The 20,229-nt window shown below is 47.3% G+C and overlaps 2 protein-coding genes across 3 annotated transcripts in view; both read left to right on the plus strand.

The window, feature by feature from the left end:
- Nucleotides 1-10,594, plus strand: part of LOC140722073 (NACHT, LRR and PYD domains-containing protein 3-like) — a 38,935-nt gene extending 28,341 nt beyond the window's left edge. Inside the window, exons 7-11 of the mRNA XM_073036871.1 lie at nucleotides 3,314-5,051; nucleotides 6,518-6,604; nucleotides 6,765-6,935; nucleotides 7,093-7,260; nucleotides 9,860-10,594. Coding sequence (XP_072892972.1) covers nucleotides 3,314-5,051; nucleotides 6,518-6,604; nucleotides 6,765-6,935; nucleotides 7,093-7,260; nucleotides 9,860-9,947 — 2,252 coding nt within the window. The 3' untranslated portion in view covers nucleotides 9,948-10,594. The remainder of the gene's footprint in view (nucleotides 1-3,313; nucleotides 5,052-6,517; nucleotides 6,605-6,764; nucleotides 6,936-7,092; nucleotides 7,261-9,859) is intronic.
- Nucleotides 1-20,229, plus strand: part of LOC140722104 (NACHT, LRR and PYD domains-containing protein 3-like) — a 421,136-nt gene that overhangs the window by 61,820 nt on the left and 339,087 nt on the right. The gene's annotated exons all lie outside the window — the stretch shown is intronic.

A 20,229-nucleotide genomic window follows, 5' to 3' on the forward strand; every position in this document is an offset into this window, starting at 1 on the left:
GGCCCTGGTGAAGCCTTCACTCCATGTCCTTACGCTCTGGGAATGCCCACACACCCCAAGCAGGCTCTTGATATTCTGTATCGTTCAGTCCAGGGGACTTTTCTATCTTCAGATACTTCACCTTCTCCTTCGTCATAGCAGTTGCAATCAATTCTGTCCGCTGATGCTCTTTACATTTTGTAATTTCGCTAGTGACTTCCACAGAGTTTGTCTGGCATTTCCTCTTCACCCGTTACTATATCTGCAACATCATTTTCCAGCTATCCGATAGCGACCCTCTCAATTTTACGAAACTACTTTGGTGTTCTCTTCTATATTATTGACCGTACCCTTACATTTCCTGCACATTTCATGTGTACATCTAGAAGAATGTATATCATAGTTGCCTCCGACATGACCCAGAAAATAAATTACAGGAACCCACTGCACTGTGAAAAAAATACCCACGTGCTGTAAGTTTACCCCATCTCATCCTAACCAAATGCCCTTTGGTATTTGATACCTGTCATATGTGAAAAAAACAACAACAAAATACAGGCTGTGTACACAAACTCTTATCTCTCAAACTTGTACACCTCTGTCAGATCTCTATTCTATCAACAGATAAATAAAGTAAACAGAGTAAACAAAGCAAGTTTATCAAACCTCTACTTGTAGCACATGCCACCGAATCCAGGCAACACCCTGATGAATCTGTTCTGCACCCTCTCCAATCCTTCCAAGAGCTGGACAATCAGAAGTGAATACAATACTCCAGATGCTCCAACAAACCAGAAGACCTTGGAGCAGAACTAAGCCATTCGGCTCAGTGAATTTGCTCTTCAATTCCTCTCTACCCCATTATCCCAGTAAACGTTGACAATCTTTCTAATCAGGAACATATCGACCTGCATTTTAAATATACTCAATTACTTGTCATCTTCAGCTGTTTATGACAATAATTTCACAGATTCACCACCGCCAGTGAAAGAAGTTTCTCCCAGTGTGGTTCCCCGTCAGCAAGGGCTATTCCCCGCATTTATCAAGCATGTTAATTTTCTGTATGAGCCTCCAATGTGGGACCTTGTCAAACACCCAAATAATATCCAAGCAGACAATATCCATGTGTAACTTCATCCATCACCTTTGGCACCTCCTCGAAGAACACAATCAGGTTGGCAAAACGCTACTTCCCCCGCCCAAAACCTCGCTGCTGAACCCCAAACCACCTCAGACATTCTCTCTTTCATATTCCCATGGGGCAGAAGATATAAAAGGCTGAATGTATGTACCACTAGCCTCAAGGACAGCTTGAATTCTGCATTTATAAGACGATTGAAAGTTCACCTACTATGTTATTATTGGCTTCTCAATGACAAGACAATTTTACATATAATATTGTAATATCATGCATCTCGTAACTAATTACCACACACAGATAGCCACAACAAACATACAGAAGTGTAGTAAGAATACAGTTTGGGTGTGAACGGATTTAAGGAGCAACTGATAATAGATTATGCAATTCTATAGCAAGCCCTGGGGAAAGCCGAAATCTTTCAATATTATATTGTCTATCAAAAACCATTTGATTCTGTCCCTCGCGTGTATAAGAGAAGTTCCTAATATATATAAGATGCACCCAATCTTTGTGAAGTTTCTACAACATCTGATGAAGCAGTGACTTATAATAATCGCCATATTAACAACCACCGAGGAACAACCACTGTTATCAAAATAAATGGAGACATTTTCCAGAGCGAATTACAAAGCCCACTATGGTTGTCTAATTTACTGAAATGGGCACAAAGCAGGTATCAAATCAGAAAAAAATAATGAACAGATTATACTTTGACACAGCTATTCAGGGATGATCGGAAATTAGTTCTTGCATCACTAAAGCTAACACAATTAATTCAAATAATGGTACTAATTTCCAAAGAAACCATATACAGCATATATAGCTATGCATATTTGTGTGATTCTATAAAATTAAATTAAATAAGTTGTGTAGAAATAGAAATAAAAAAAGAGATTAGTGAGTCACTATCGATGGGTTCAATATCCATTCGGAGACTGGATGGCAGAGGAGAAGTTGTTCCTGAATTGTTGAGTGTGCGTTTTACTCCGATGCTGTACAGTAGTCCCCATGAACCAGACGGTGATACAGCCAGTTACAATGCACTCCAAGTTACACCTGTAGAAATATTCGAGTGATGTTGGAAACTCCTGATGAAATATAGCCGCTTTTGTGCCTTCTTTGTAGCTGCCTTGATATATTGGGGCCAGGTTAGACACTCGGAGATATTGACAGCCAGGAATTTGAAATTGCTCACTCTTTCCATATCAGATCTCTCTGAGGACTGGTGTGTCGTGTTCCCTCATCTTGCCATTACTGAAATCCACAATTAGCTCTAAGGATATATTTTCATCAACGCAAGGAGGATTCAGCACTCCGTACAAGCATATGTAATTCTGATAAGGGGTACACATCACTGAACAGAAATGAAAACATAAGCCATAAAAATGAAGAAACTATCATAAGAAAAGAAAGTTAACAAATGGAAGAGTGTCCTGTCTTGCGTATCCAGTCAGCTGGGACACAATATCCATGGTCGACTCTGATAGGCGGAGGCATCATAATACTGTGCCCCACACTCCACCGGCCAGACTGATCAGTAGCAGTTGCCAAGACTTCACCACCCTCTCGACACACACACGACGCTTATGGTCTTTGCCATTCACGGAGATTCCTTTCCATCTTTCCTCCGCTCCTCCATCACTGAGACTGAAAAATATGCATTTTCATTCTTGTCGTTCCGATGGGCTATCGATCCGAATCTTCACTGTGATCCTGTCCACAGATGATGCCCGACTTGAGTATTTCCAACATATTCTGCTCCAATTTTCATACAAGAGCAGTGGACATCTGTAACCCCCCAGTGTGCAGCTTTGCCAAAATGCAGAGTGTCCTGCTCTCCATATTTCCCCACCAGATTAACATTAACATCGTCTGTTAATGATGCAAAGAATGCTTTAAATATAGTGAAATGTTGCTGTAATGGAGTGCAGTCAGGATTGGAATAGTATATCAGGGTAATGTTCACCATCACAAGTCATTAGTACCAGAATATGAGGACTGGACATTTTCTGGGACATCCATCACTGTCAGTTCCGGTGTCTGTGAACAGAGTTTTACTTTCTGTCCTAATATCCATGGAAGCATTGAATTACTCCATGCAATTTCAAACACTGAATGTTGGAATGTAGTTATAAAGTTCTTTATCAGATGAGCTATTTAACATTTTCACAATGTTCTCTCTTCCCATGGAAGATGTTCAACAGAAACACAAGGAGACTCTGCGGGCACAAACTGAAACACTGAGAGTGAACACGATCCTGATGAGGGAGAAGGTGAAGGTTTTCCAGCTGGTTGATCAATACGCTGAGCTCACGGTCGTTTCTACTCTTCGAGATCGGAGACTGGTGGAACACGAGCTGCTGGCAAGAGGCAGAGACCACGAGGAGTGGAGAGAGAAACATCTCCGCAGAGAGCTGGAGAAAATCCGGATTGATCAGTTCTTCCAGAGCAGCTTTTCCCGGAGTAAATCCAAATCTGGGAGTTCGTCAGCAGTGGCCGGAGTCCCGGGGATCGGAAAAACAACAATGGTACAAAAGATTGTTTATGACTGGGCAACGGGGAAAATATATCAACAGTTCCAGTTTGTCTTCAGTTTCAAATTCCGCGATTTAAACAGTATTAACTGTCGAATTAACCTGAAGGAACTGATTCTGGATCAGTATCCTTACTTTGGGAATATCCTGAGAGAGGTCTGGAAGAACCCAGAGGGGTTGCTGTTCATATTCGATGGTTTGGATGAATTCAATGACAATATTAATTTTGCCAACAGTCGGAGAGGCACAGAACTTCAGTACGCATGCACAGACCCTGAATTCAAGTGCAAGGTGTCTGACATTGTGTACAGTTTAATCCAGCACAAGCTGCTCCCAGGGTGTTCAGTGCTGGTGACCACCCGTCCCAGTGCGTTACATTTATTGGAAAAGGCGGAGATCGGGATCTGGGCTGAAATTCTGGGATTTGTTGGTGAGGAACGGAAGGGATATTTTGAAAGCCATTTTGAAGATCAGACAGTGGCAGCAGCTGTTTTCAGACACGTAGAGGAGAACGATATTCTGTATACCATGAGCTACAACCCCTCCTACTGCTGGATCCTCGCTCTGGCACTGGGTCCCTTCTTCACACAAAGAGTCAGGGATCCGCAGAGACTTCCCAAGACCATCACTCAGTTATATGCCTATTATATTTACAACATCCTGAAAAATCACGGCCGTGAGATTGAGAACCCCCGTGATGTGTTACACAGGGTAGGTCAGATGGCCTTCAGAGGAGTGTTTGATAAGAAGATTGTGTTTACAGATGGAGATTTGATCAACTACAATCTGCAGCCTTCCCAGTTCCTGTCCGGGTTCCTGATGGAGCTTTTGGAGAGAGAGGATTCTGCCCGGAGCGTGGTGTACACATTCCCACACCTCACCATCCAAGAGTTTGTAGCTGCCATCGCACAATTCCTGAATCCACATCCCGGAGATATCCTGAAATTCCTCATCACAGCCCACAGCATGACAGATGGTCGATTTGACGTATTTCTCCGTTTTGTTGCTGGTCTCTCCTCCCCAATGACAGCTCGGGGCCTGGAGAAGTTTCTGGGTCCATTTCCTCATCAAGCAACCTGCCGGGTGATTGACTGGGTGAAGGAGGAGGTTAAACGCCAGATTGGAAACACAGAGAGTGAAGCTGGTAAAAGGAGACTCCTGAACACATTGCACTACCTGTTTGAGTCTCAGAATCATGGACTGGCTCACGAAACTCTGGGGTCTGTGAAATCACTTTCATTCAGTGGAATGACGATGTCCCCGATTGACTGCGCGGTCCTGTCTCATGTCATCGGTCTCTGTAATACAATAAAACACCTCAATCTGCAGGGCTGCCAAATTCAATGTGAAGGAATCCAGCGGCTGGGACCCGGGCTGCATAAGTGCCAGGAGTTGAGGTAACTTGATTTATCTCTCACTCTGATCTATGAAACTGTTCCATTCTCTTGTTTCAATGTTAAGGAATTTGTGTAAAACTGTAGTAAATCAGATAGTGAAGAATTGTGACAAATGCCCAGGGGATCAGTCAGTAACTCCCCAAGGAAGGGAATCTTCTGTGGTTCATTGTGAAGGGATGTTGGAGACTTCATCAGATCAGTGAACAACGGCCATTGGTTTAATGGTGGTAAATCGCAGGAATGACCGTGTTTCTCGCTGCCTGTGACACGTCCATTGACAATGTTCCTTCTCACTGTTACTGACACCCAGACCGACACTGAATACAGCAGGTGGGTCAGAGATTCACACCCCCTTCCTGGTGAGGGACAAGAGAGTGTCAGTAGTCCGTTTCAGTGAGAAGGAAAGAAATACCATTGTGTGATAGTCCTCTCCTGCCCTTCTCTATCACCATCAATCCATCTGAGTGACTATGCTCACTACCAGATACCCAGCCCCATGGGCGCACCTTCTCTCCAGATTGTGGGCATCAGTTCCCTTCCCGTGCAATCTATTTCTGCATCCTCTCATCTTGTGGGATTATCATTTCCCATCAGTATCCTCCTGTGGGATCTCAATTCCCCAATCCCCTTCCTCCTGATAGATCTCTCTTCCCCATCCCCTTTCCTCCTGTGGGATCTCTTTTCCCAATTCCCATTCCTCCTCTGGAATGTTTGTTCCCTATCCCACTTCCTCCAGTGGGATCTCTCATACTCATCCTCCTTCCTTCAAACCCCCTTCCTCATGTGGGATCAATCTTCCCGCGGGAGCTCTCTTCCCCATCCTGTATAATTCTCTGGGATCTCTCCTCCCCATCCAGTGTTCTGTCACTTCCCCATTCACATTCCTCCTGTCGGATCTCTCTTCTTCATTCCATTTCCTCCAGTGAGATCTCTCTTCCCCATCCCCCTTCCTCCTGTGGGATGGTTCTTCCTCTTCCCCCTTCTTCCTGTGGGATATTTCTTCCTGATCCCTTTCCTCCTGTGGGATCTCTCTTTCACAACCTCCTTCTTCCTGTGGGATCTCTCTTCCCCATCCCTCTTCGTCCTTCATGTTTTGTCTCCCTATCCCTTTTCCACAGGTGGTGTCTCTTCCACCATCTCCAATTGGCATTTCCCCAGTTACTCACTGTGGGATTTTCTCCAATTCAACCCTGCTCCTTCTGACCCTCTCACATCAGGAACATTTTTCTAACCAACTGGGAATGTGACAGAATTTGTGGAGTTTACAGGGTCACACCGACAGACTATATTACTGACATTCGGTTAATACCCTGGAGCTGGGCATTGAGGGACATTGACTGTGATGGGAACTCCGATCAGTGATTTACTGGAGGGTTTAATGTTTGCTGAAATAGCCGAGTGAGAGACATTCCCTCAGACCCACAGTTTAAAACATGTTCTTCATCAATTTGTCTGTTTATGTTTAGACTTGGGGCGAATAAACTGGGAGATTCAGGAGTGAAACTGGTGTCTGCGGCTGTGAGGAACCTGGAGTGTAAAATACAGAAACTGGGGTAAGTACCAGACTGTGGGAGATTGTGTTTACAATCACTGGGTGTCTGACACTGAACATTAATGTGATGTGATCAGTAATTGTGTTACTGATAAACACTGGGGATTTGTACCGTCTCCTGTCTCTCTGTGCCCTTCACCCTCACTCTCTCTCATCTCCAGGCTGGAGAATGTCGGTCTCACAGATTCTGGTGTCGAGGATCTCGCCTCCGCTCTCAGTACGAACCCATCACTGACGGAGCTGGATCTGAGTGTTAATAAACTGGGAGATTCAGGAGTGAAACTGGTGTCTGCGGCTCTGAGGAACCCGGAGTGTAAAATACAGACACTGTGGTAAGTACTAGACAGTGGGAGATTGTGTTTACAGTCACTGGGTGTCTAACACTGAACATTAATGTGATCAGTAACTGTGTTACTGATAAACACTGGGGATTTGTACCGTCTCCTGTCTCTCTGTGTCCTTCACCCTCACTCTCTCTCTCAACTCCAGGCTGCACAATATCGGTCTCACAGATTCTGGTGTCGAGGATCTCGCCTCCGCTCTCAGTACGAACCCATCACTGATGGAGCTGAACCTGAGCTATAACTCTCTGACAGACCGATCTGTCCCCGCCCTCCGCCGCCTCATACTGACCCTCCGGAGTCTGGAGCGGATCCAGTGAGTGTTTGTGTTAATGTTCAATCTGATAAAATATAAGCGGATCCGCGGGTTTTCTGGTGATATTTGTCTGTGAGTGTTGTTCAAATATTAACCCAGGGGTGTCAAACTTATCTTAGGTCTCAGACCGGATTGGGCAAAATGCGACTTCATGCGGGCCGGATCAGCTGTGAATACGCGAGTGCTCCCACAGCTTTCGTTGCCTCCGTTTTTTCAACCTGCTCTCATGTGCCTCAGTCTCTGCGAGAACTACAAAGTGTTTCACTTTACGAATTTCGTTTCTTATGAAGAAGATTTCTTAGCAAGCATTATTTTTATTATTGGTATTAACTTACAGTCATAGGCTGCAAGAAAGTTGTGACGAGAGAGAGAAAAAAACGATGCTCTTTTAGCTAAGATTGTTTTGGGAGCCACACCCTTGCCATTAATAAACCTTTTGAAATCGAACATTAGCAGACACAAAAGTAGACCTAACGAAACAAACTGTTAATGTAGGCTACACAACTGCAGCTAATTTTTTATTAGCCTGCTTCCAGCAATCAAACTTAGACAATGAGCACAGTTAGCCTCTAATTTTTATTGAAGTAATCACATTTACAATAATAGAATAGTCAAAAAATGAATGAGTCACAATATTATGACACTCAATATTTATAATTTTTCACTTGCTGCTTCCAGACACCTGACATCTCTTGGCTTTAACCGGCCTCTCAATATTAGGGACCAGTTTCTGGGCAGTTGTGATTATCATAATGTCATTTAGATGTCTGTGTGTCAGCTGCAAGCGCAGCTTGAATTTGTTAATCTTCATTATGGAGCTGCCTACTCACAGATATATCTTGTCCCGAACATGCAAAGGATCTTTGAGACAAAGTCTGTCATCTCGGGGTACATCGGTCCCAGATATTGATAGAATGAGTCCAGATCCACAGTCTCAAATCTGTATTTCAAAGTTGAGTTACACTGAATTTTAATTAGTTCCATTTGGAGTTCCTCCGGCACATCTGATGCTGTGTTGACGGCAAACGGCGAGCAAAATAGTGAGAATTCCTTCTCGAGCTGAGGGAAGGCTTGGAAGCGATTCTGAAATTCACTTTTCGACCGTGATATTTTGTCCTTGTACCTGTCCATATTGTCATTATTCCCATGAGCGACACGCACAAACTGCAAAGAGGATAAATGAACTGAGTTGCTCCGGACAGCTACATCCCCCACAGGCCTAATTTAATTTGAAAGGCATGAATGCTGTCGTAGTATTCCATAAAAAAATTGTTGCGGCCTTGCATGTTAACATTAAGCACAGATAAGTGCTCTGTTATATGCAACAAAAATGCAAGATCATGAAGCCAGTCTGGGTCATCCAGCTCTGCCACTGGCTTCCCTTTCTCGTTCATGAATAGTCCAATTTCCGCACGTAATTGAAAATAAAAACTTTTGAGCACAGCCCCTCTGCTCAACCAGCGGACTTCTGTGTGGTAGGGGAGGCCGTGTCCAATATTACTTTCGGACAAATGAGTTTCAAATTGCCGATTGTTGAGTCCCTTGGCTCTAATAACATTAACTGCTTTGATAACTACATCCATGACGTTGTCCATTTTAAGGCTCCTGCTACATAATGCCCCTTGGTGTAAACTACAAAGAAAATTCCAGAATTTCTGCTCTGGATTCTCTCTGAGTTTCACAACAACACCTGCCGTTTTCCCGACCATGGACGGTGTATCATCTGCTGCCATGCTGACAGCGTGGCTCCAGTCAACCCCCAGTCTGCCCAAGGCCTCGTCGAGGCTGGAGAAAACGTCTTTCGCCGTTGTAGTGTTTGCGATGGGCACCATCTCCACAAACTCCTCGGTGACGGTCAAAGACGCATCAACACCACGAATAAATATTCCAAATAGAGCTACATCAGTCACGTTGGTGCTCTCATCAATTGCAACAGAGAAGGCAATAAGTGACTTCACTTTGTCTTTTAGTTGACTGCTCAAATCTCCTGCAAGGTCCCTGATTCTCTCTGCCGCAGTATTTCTTGACAAGCTGATATTACCAAAAGCCTGTCTCTTCTCAGGGCACACCAGCTCAGCCGCCGTCAGCATGCGTGCTTTGATGAATTGGCCCTTTGAGTATGGCTTCGACGCAGCAGCTATTTTGTTGGTAATGATATAGCTGGCCTTGACAGCTCCATCATGAGTCTCTCGACTTTTGTTGGCAATAATATAGCCGGCCTTGACGGCTCCATCATGAGTCTCTCGACTTTTGTTGGCAATAATATAGCCGGCCTTGACGGCTCCATCATGAGTCTCTCGACTTTTGTTGAACACTGACTGTTGGTGGTAGGTGCTTATGCACAGCGGGTGGTTAACTGCCGCCTATAGTTTTATAATTACACACAGTAAGCTGCCGGTGCAGCAAGCGACACAGACCGCGGTGGAAAAGAGGGCGGCTGCCGTACAGATGCATATAACTGGTGGTGAATATACTTCTTTATTCCCCCAAATCATCCCGCGGGACGGTAGTTTGACACCCCTGAATTAACTCCAGTCCCCTGCTATTGATACTGTTGTCTGATCTGTTTATTTCATCGTTATTCTTCCATCTGTTTCAGGCTGTACGGGAATCAGTTCAGTCGGACCGGGGAGAAGGAACTGAGATCTCTGCAGGAACCCAGACCCAGACCGACAGTGGAGCTGTGAACATCTGAATATGTGAACATCCCCGCCCGCGGGATGGGGACATTTTAGCCGATTCCCCGCCCTCCCCTTTAACGTCCAACCTTACTTTTAATGGCCGAGCGCCAGGTTTAATTCCGAACGGTTCAAATGAAACTGGCTTCACTCTCTTGCTCTCTGACATCGGAAGCGTTCCTGCAGTGACGTATTTCCGCCTGCTGTCCAGCAGTGCGGCCTCCGTCGGATGTGCGCGTTTGAGGCTTCCCCACGTAAGATCCGGGAATTCACACAAACAGGAAGAGCCCGGGGCCGGGGCTCAGTCTGGGAAACCGGTGTCCTAGGATGGGATTATCCCAGGAGATAATCCTTTTGTTCACATTGGGTTGAGGACCGTGCATTTGGCAGACTGGCCAATGTAATGGTGTTAATTTGACAAATACCTTAGATATGACACTAGATCCAGGACACAGCCCCCAAATGTAATTTTAATGATTATCGGTTCCCCGGTATGGAGCGAAGGTGAGATCATTCAATCTGTCACCGGTTGTCGTCGGTCAGTTAATTGTGTGTGACTGTGAGTGAGTCGGGAGCAGTTTATTAATTCCCACACGTCAGCAGCTCACACATTGTTTAATTTACATTTGTCATAATGAAATCAATAAACCGCTGTAACTTCCTGTCTTGGTGTCGGATTTGAGTCTCATTAGAGGAGATACAGTGACCTGGGGGATACTGCTGCCCGGTGAACTGCAATAATGGGTCTGAGCTCCTCATACTGGTACAGCAGCGTCTCAGCTCCAGGCTGAGGGATGTCAGTCTGGCGGTGTTTGGTCCCCAGGATCTCCTCACTCCCCATCCCCATCCAGGCTGTCCACCGTTTCCCCGCACCCATACGTGTTCTATCCTGACCCCTACAGTCCTGCGCACTCTCCTTGCTCTCACAGCCAAAAACGACAAAAGAGATTGGAAGCTAATATACTGTATAATATCTGACCTGCGCCCACAGAGGTCGTGAAAAAGAGAATGGAACAGTAGCAAACAGCATGGGGTGTCAGAGTGAAGCTCCGTCTGCATCGTCCCATCAATCTCTCCTTTGGTCAGACACAGATCAAAGTACTCTCCACAAAGAGACATCAGATATTCCTGGGGTCAGAAATAAAGTGAAGCCTCCTCCTCAAAATATCATCACACTCTCCCAGGGTTAAAGCGCAGAGTGAAGCTCCATCTGCATCTACACAATTCCAGGGACAGAACCACACTGCAGCTCGTTCCACCACCATCTCGCCCCGACTACCTCCCTCGACACCTACCTATCAAATAGTCCCCCGTCAGAAACTCAGAGAAGCTCCCTCCGCAGCATCATATCACACACTCCCCGGATCAGACATAGAGTGAATCACCCTCCACACCGTCCCATCACACACTCCCGGGGTCAGACACAGAGTGAATTTCCCTCCACACCGTCCCATCACACACTCCCGGTGTCAGACACAGCGTCAATCTCCCTCCATACCATCCCATCACACACTCCCAATATAAAACACACATTGAAACTCCCTCTGCAACATTCCATCGCTCACACACAAGGGCAGACACAGAGCGAAGCTTCCTTCACACATCCTTTCACACGATCTCCCTCCGCACCACCTTACCTCACACTCCCTGGAGAATGCTCTCTTACCTTCTTTCCATTAAACACTATAGTTGTTGGACACAGGGTGAATCTCCCACCAGCCCAACCCATTACACATTCCCTGAATCAGACACAGAATGCAGCTCCCTCCAAAGCTTCTCATCAGACACACGCCGGCTCAGACGCAGAGTGCAGATCCATCCATACCATCTCATCACAGAATCCCTGGATAAGTCAAATTAATCTCCCTCCACACCGTCCCATCACACACTCCCGGGGTCAGACACAGAGTGAATCTCCCTCCAGACTGTCCCATCACACACTCCCGGGGTCAGACACAGAATGAAGCTCCCTCCTCACCGACCCATCACAAACTGCCTGGATCAGACACAGAGTGATCTCCCTCCACAGCGTCCGATCAATCACTCCAGTGTTTAGACACGGGGTGAAGTTCCCTTCATTACGTCACATCACATACTTCCCAGATCAGACACAGTGTTAATCCTCCACACTGCCACATCACACACTCAGGGGTCAGACACAGAGAATTCCCTCCACACCATCCCATGATACTCTCCCAGGGTCATCATTGAGAACATTTCACTCTGGCCTGTGCCATTACAAAAATCCTGTGTCAGACACAGAATCACATCACAGTCACAGGGTCAGATGTTGAGAGAATGTCACTCTGCATCGCTCTACATCATACTCTACGGATCAGACACAGGGTGAAGCTCCCTACCCACTGTCCCATCACTCACTCCCGGATCAGACACAGGGTGCAGCTCCTTCAACACCATCCCATCACACACTCCTAGGGTCAAACACACGGTGAAGCTCCCTCTGCACCGTCGGATCACACACTCACCAGGAACAGACACAGAACGAAGCTCCTTCCACACTGTCCCATCACACACTCCCGGGGTCAGACTGATGCACCATCAATAACTCTCTGAGACGTGAGGCGAGATATCGACTTTTATTGAATGGAAGAAAGAACAAGCAGCAATTGACCACAATGCTACATCCTGGAGACTGAGGGCAGGGCTCAGACCTCAATCGCCTTTATACCGGGGCCTGTGGGAGGAGCCACAGGAGCAGTCAGCGGGGGGGGGGGGGGGGGGGGGCGTATCCAGACAGGTATATGTAGTTCACCACACAGATACAGCGTGGAGCCGTTCTGAATCATTTGGGAGAAATCGAGGAAAAACTGCTATATGAAGTTCGTGAGATCTTTGGAAGTGGCTCGAAATGTCTCTTGGACATCTGAGAGAGTGGTTGGGTTAGTGCGGAAGCATCGTTTGGAGTTTTTCTGCCAGTTTAGACTAGGTTTCTCGACGGCTGCGAACTGCATAGCACCCAGCTGTGACCGCTGGCAACTCGCCAGGAAGCCGATTCGTGTTTTAAAACCGGAGACAAATACCGTTGTTCCCCCACTGACATCGGGACAACCTCCTTCCGCCTTTATCGTCGTGACTCCCGTTCGGTGTGGGAGCCGAAACATCGTTTGAGACGTCTCGACCTCTCACGGCCTGGAAGTTCTGCAGGACTAACGGAGCCTTTCCTGGCGTTGGAATTTCTGGCGCCGGGCCAGCAAGGTACTGTCGAGTACAAACTTTTCCGGCCAGTTACTCAACTCGCTCCAGGACTTTACAACCAGCACCGACATATAATTCTCGATTCGGACACATAAGTAACATGCCGGACCAGTCTACAGGGAGTCGCAGGCCTTCGGGGAGTTAGGCAAAGGCGGCTGCCTCTCCAGCCTCGGACAAGGCCCTGTTTCGGTCGGTGAAAGTGGAACGCGGGGTGCAATGTATTTTGCGAACTGGAACTACCCTGGAAAAGTGCGCGGATGCCATGGAGGACTTGTTGGGGAGAGATGGTGTTTTGGCCACTGAGAAAGAGTTCGGGAAGGCAGTGTTTTATCTGAGGAATGATGAGTTGGTGCATCGGGCCCTCAGAAGGGGGATCACGGTGGAAAACATCTTACAGATGGAGCTGGTGACAGCTCCCACACAACGCATCGTCCTCGGACACGTTAAGCCTTTCATCCCCAATGAGGACCTACTTCCTACACTAGCACGTTTGGGGCAAATAAGGTCAGAAATAACTGCCATCAGACACAAATTTGAGAGAGGCACCCTCCGTACCGTAATCTCTTTCCGGCATCAGGTATTCATGCTGGAACGAGAGGACGAAGTTGAGGGCCGGTTTACTGTCCGGCACGAGGGATAGACTATCAGGTGTATTGGAGCTCTGAGCGCCCACGGTGCCATGCGTGCGGGGTGGTGGGGCACTTTCGGAGGGACTGTCCTAGCACCCGAAACCCTAGGGAGTCCACTTCCGGCACCAATGCCCAGATACCTCTGCCCCGATCCTATTTCTGCCCCTTCTCCTGCCCCTACCACTGTCCCTATTCCTCCATCTGTTCCAGTCCCTGCTCCTGCCCCTATGGTTCAGGTGGGAGATCTTGAGGCTACGTGCAGGGAGGTTCAGGCGAGGGTGGGGCTGGAGCCTGTGCGGAGCAAGAAAGTGAATAAGAAGTCCAAACACCTTAAGAAGTCTTCCCCCGGGACCGCAGAGCTCACGCCCATTTGCCCTGAAGTGGAGCGGGAGGCTCGGGGAAGTGCGCAGTTGGACGTGGTGATGGAAGCAGAGAGTACCGCTCCATCGGTGAATCCCGCACCTGTGTGCTCCTCCGGCTATAAGAGGAGAAGGGAATGTTCCCCCAAGAGGGCATGGAATATACATGCGGGGGAGTCCCAGCAAGGGTGGGAATCCGGGTAAAGTTTGGTTTTAACCCTGAATCCCCAGATGTATCCACCAGTCCTGTGGTAGGTGGAGTGGCTGTGCCGGAAGCTAGTGCTAGCCCTGTTTACACAACTAAGTCAGACTTGGAGTACTTCACCCAGGACTTAGCAGTAAGCGCCTCCCTGGAGGCAAGTGTATTAAATAGTATGAGCGGAGAGGAGACCAAGCTCTCTCACTGTCAGCATCAGGCTGCCAGTGAATCCCTTAGATCAGAGCTGCTGGGGTCCCCTTCATACCTGTTTCCTGGGAAGGGTGATATAACCTGCATGCGGACCTCATCAACTAATGGCCTGCAGGGAGTCTCTGGGGATTATCCCTCCATCGTCGTAACTGTGGATAAGACTGATGCGCTGGTGGAGCGGGAAGGTTTGAGTGAGGTACCCGCTGCGCAGTGTGGGTTACAAGTGCAGCCACCTATTAGAACACATGAGGAGAAAGATGGGGGATCTGTCTGCAGTGAGGGGTTGGAGGGAGACTCTTTTGATAGCGAGACAATGGACATCCTCACCATTCCTGAGAAATCGCCGTTGATACCTGTGGAGGAAATCAGAGAGTTCATTCACTCCTCTGTGGGTGCAAAGCATCGGCCTAAACTAGCATCGCTTCGCTGGCCGAGTCATCCTCAGACGGAAGGGGAAGAGGAATGCAGTGTCAAGGAATGACAGGCGGCAGCTGAAATCCTTCCTGGATGACCTGGTGAGGGACATCAGAGTGGAAAGCAGCCTCGCTCCTTCCGGAGACGGTGGGTCACAGGGTGACGTTGGCATCACTGGGGCCCGGAAAGCAAACAGCATTCTTGCTTCTTTTTCGGAATAGTGTGGTTGAGGGCGCCTCCGCTTTCACCGGGAAGGATACTGGTGCTGAGGCCTGGTATACTCCCGACATGAAGCTCACTGTAGCTGGTCTAAATTTTAATGGTAGCAGGGGTTCTCTCCGCAGATAAAACAATCTCGCAGTCCTCAGGCATGGGAGATATGCGGTGAATGACCTGTAGGGAAACCATACCATCCCGGGAGACGAGTCCGCTTGGCTCCTGGAGTGGCCGGGAGGGGTCTACATGAGCCTCCTCAGCTCCAACTCTAGCGGGGTGGTGATCCTGTTGGCCTCGACCTTCCAGCCGGAAATGGTAAAAGCTCAGGATGACGTGCCCGGCCGCCTGCTCCATCTGGCTGTGCGCCTGGATGGTGAACCTCTGCATTTCATCAACGTGTATTCCCTGAGGAGCGGGGTGATCTGGGGGAGCACCCGACACACAGCGGCCACCGGGACAAGAGGGCCATCATGGAGGCGGAGAGCTTCTGGATGATAGCCTCTCCCAGATAGGGCACGGCCAGAATGTCCCGTGAGTTGATCCAGATGACCAGTGTGCTCGGGACGTCGGCCAACGAGACGGCAGTGACACTGCCACACACCGAAGATGCCCTCACCCGAACGGCGGCAGAGCGGGCGGCCGTCAGGATGGTCACCCTGCAGAATCGACAGGCCCCGGATTACCTACTGGCGGCCGTCAGGATGGTCACCCTGCAGAATCGACAGGCCCCGGATTACCTACTGGCGGCCGTCAGGATGGTCACCCTGCAGAATCGACAGGCCCCGGATTACCTACTGGCGGCCGTCAGGATGGTCACCCTGCAGAATCGACAGGCCCCGGATTACCTACTGGCGGCCGTCAGGATGGTCACCCTGCAGAATCGACAGGCCCCGGATTACCTACTGGCGGCCGTCAGGATGGTCACCCTGCAGAATCGACAGGCCCCGGATTACCTACTGGCGGCGGTCAGGATGGTCACCCTGCAGAATCGACAGGCCCCGGATTACCTACTGGCGGCCGTCAGGATGGTCACCCTGCCAATCGACAGGCCCCGGATTACCTACTGGCGGCCGCCAGGATGGTCACCCTGCAGCATCGACAGGCCCCGGATTACCTACTGGCGGCTGATGGTGGTACCTGTGCAGTCATTGGTAAGGGGTGCTGCACGTTTACCCCTGACGTCTGGAGCAACATCACCCACTTGGCTGCTCACATTCGGGACTCGGTGGCAAAAATTCAAAAATCGAGGGACCAGCTCCTCCGGCACGACACCTCTTGGGGAAACTGGTGGCCGTTTGGGTCCTTAGTGGGGTGGTGGGCAACTGTCATTCACTGATCGATTGCACTCAATCTCGTTATCATTCTGTGTGTATATTATGCTGTGCTTGTCAAACTATTCAGAGCACGTCTGCCTTTCTTTAGAAATAGTTAAGTGTAAGACTTCCATTAAGATATGTTACTTTCCTTCTCACTGCGTTACATGTAATGAATTGGCAGATTCAGGAGTGAAACTGGTGTCTGCGGCTCTGAGGAACCCGGAGTGTAAAATACAGAAACTGGAGTAAGTACCAGACTGTGGGAGATTGTGTTTACAGTCACTGGGTGTCTCACAGATTTTGGCGTGGATCCGACGGGTAGACTGTATTGGAGGGGTCGTGACTGTCACGTGACGAACTGCCCACTACCTGATCGGAAGGCACGCCACCTGCCAATCAAAGTTTGACCCCTCCTCGCCCATCAATGCGCACCTCACCATTGGTCCCTTTAATTAGCCTTCCTTGTACTTGGCCTCGAGCAATTGGCCTTTGTATTCGGCTTAATTCTGCTGGCACCCACCCATTACCCCCACTGTGAATTACCAGGGCAGGACCCTCCAGCCCTGCTGCACTATAAGGGATGCCACGTGTGCTGGACCCTTTCCCTTTGCCAACTCCGAGGGACCACCCTGCTTCACCCCAGGCTGAGAACCGTGGAACGGAGCTGGAGGAATTGTTGGTGAGCTGTGTATTGAATACTGTTGGGAGCGTTGATTACTGTCCCTAATAACATAGAGCCGAGCCTGCACAGAGTCAAGGGGTGGAAAGTATCGTATTGACTTTTCCCTTGGTTGTGCATGTGTGCGTGTACTTTGTTCCCAGGCGATTTTCCCACGTTCGATAGTAATTGTCGGTATGTGTTTTATTGCCGATCTGACTTTCCCCACGACTGCTATAAATTGTGTGCGTGTTGCTTCTGTTGCCATTTTCCCACGCTTGACTTCTGTAAATAAAATCCTTTACTACCATTACTGTGTGTGTCCGAAGTCCTTGCCTTTGAGACCTACCGAATCTGTTTCCCCACTTAAACAATTGCTCAGCCAATTTACACTTTACTACGTTCATGCGATATGGGTGTTGTTTAATCGGTTTGGCTTGACCAATATCTATGTCATGTACTGCGACCGTGGTTTGCTTGGGAACATCGGGAAATAAATCGTTAAACTTCAGAATTAATTCCTTCAGCTGATGTTCTTGCTTTGGCTGCAGGTGAGCCAACTTGTTCTCAATGTTTTCTAGAACAACCGAGTTCATTAGCCTAACTGGGACCACGTTTGGCTTGTGAAAAGTCTCAGACGAGTCAATTGTTTCATTCTCAGGGTTGCCAGATTCATATGATTTGACAACAACACTCACTGCCTGTCAAAAAAAAGGCTTTATCATATTATCTGTAACACCTGTGTTAGTTTACGTCGGTCGGGTGTTTTAATAACATAATTCACATCATTAATTTGAGAGACTATTTCATACAGTCTGTTGAATTTCGCCTGAGGTGGATTCGTCAACATTGGAGAAAAAATAAGTTAAGATAAGATAAGATATCCCCCACCTGGTATTTTCTTTCGCAAGCCCGCTTATCAAACCAACACTTCATTTTGTTTTGAGAAATCTTTAAATTTTGTCTTGCTAGAGTACAGGCCTGGTGTAGTTTATTTTTGAACTTCAAAACATAGTCTAACAAGTTAACATGTACATTCCCATCAACCCACTGTCCCTTTAACAAGGTCAAAGGTCACCTCACTCTGCGACCAAATACAAGTTCAAATGGACTGAAGCCCAGTGATTCCTGTACCGACTCTTACTGCGAACAAAAGCAAATATATTCCTTCATCCTAGTCTTTTCCATTTTCAACACAGTATGTCTTTTGTTGGCATGTGCGTGCGTGCCTCCGATTATGTATTTTTCAAGCCTTTACAAGGCACGGAGCGAGAGAGAGAGATTGTGTGGTACACATTATGCCTTAATCATTGTTTTGAGGGTAGAATGAAATCTTTCTAGAACCCACTGTGATTCCGGATCGTACGCGGACGGTGTAATTTGTTTAGCTCCCAGTTCATAAACTACCTGCTGGAATAATCCAGATGTAAAATTACTTCCTTGATCAGACTGGATTTCTTTAGGCAAACCAAATAAAGTAAAAAAAACTTGGTAACAGCCTTCACCACAGTTTTAACTTTAATATTTCTGAGAGGTATTGCCTCTGGGAATCTGGATGCAGTACACATAATAGTTAGCAAATACTGATGGCCAGCTTTAGTCTTTGGCAATGGGCAAACTCAATCCAGGATAACTTTAGAAAAGGGTTCACCGAATGCAGGTTTAGACCACAGTGGGGCCACTGGGATGACCTGATTAGGTTTACCCACAACTTGACAAGTGTTACAGGTTCTGCAAAAGGTCACAACATCTTTCCTCAAATTAGGCCAGTAAAATTATTTCATAATCCTGTTTAGTTTTATTCACTCGAAAATGTCGACCTAATGGCATACTATGGGCCAAAGCTAAAATTTCAGCCCTATAAACTTTAGGAACTACAACTTTGTGAAAAATTGCCCATTCCTCACTCGCTGGTATAGCAGGTGACCTCCACTGCCTCATTAACACTCCATCCTCGAGATAATACCTTACTGGCACTTTCTTAATCTCATCATCTGAGACAGCTGTTTCTTTCAAAGCTTCAATCTCAGGGTCTCGGTTCTTTTCTGCTATAAACTCCTTCCTACACTGGGATAAATCTTTCTCATCAGACTTGCTACCTGAATCCTGTTGAAACAATGAAGGCAGAAAAGTCCCTGACAAGTCATCATAACCTGAATCCCAATTTTGGCTATCATGGGTATCAGAATCATGCTGCACAGAACTGTCTGTGTCAGCAGACATTTTAGCCATACTTCGAGTTACTTTGAGTTGCTGCGCAGGAAGGATAAATGTTAAAATCCATCTGTGGGTCGTCAGTGGTTGGCTTAGTTGTCAACTACACTACAGGAACAACTTTACCATCTGCCAGGTCATTCCCTAACAGCAAAGTAACATCTTCCACCGGTAAACTGGAGCATAATCCGATCTTAACAGGTCCAGAAACCAATCCTGACTGTAAAGTTACCTTGTGCAATGGCACAGAAACCATGCCACCCCCAATGCCTTTAATAAGATTTATCTCGTCAGTGTCAGTCTCATCACCAAACTTTAGAACGCTGTCTAATATAAGTGACTGAGAAGCCCCTGTATCTCAAACAATTTTCACTGGTAACGGGGTTGACCCTTCCTTTACTAATACAAACCCATCTGACATAAAATGATCGAATCCCTTCTTAACTCGGTCAGACCTCTCAGACCTTAACTGAGCCTGAAACAGAATGTTCAGAACCCTGTGGGTTTATAGGTGCTTCAACATACTGAACACAGGCATTTGGGACTGCCTCCTTTTCCTTTTTCTTCTTCAGGATGGAACAATTAGCCATCATATGACCAGCTTTCTTACAATCGTAACAAGTGAGACCAGAATATTTCTCCTTCAACTGCTTCCCTTCATCCTTACTGTTGTCACTAGTCACAGCTTTAATTTCTGGTTTACCCTGCTGATCCCTGCTATTCTTTTGGAAGATCTTATTTGGGGTAAACTTAACCTTATGAGTTAAAGCAAACTAATCTGTTAATGTAGCAGACTCCCGTAAAGTGGCAGCATCCTTTTCATCTGAATATGTCTTTATGTCATCATAGACGCACCTTTT

Source organism: Hemitrygon akajei, unplaced genomic scaffold, assembly GCF_048418815.1.
Source record: "Hemitrygon akajei unplaced genomic scaffold, sHemAka1.3 Scf000069, whole genome shotgun sequence".
NCBI lineage: Eukaryota > Metazoa > Chordata > Chondrichthyes > Myliobatiformes > Dasyatidae > Hemitrygon > Hemitrygon akajei.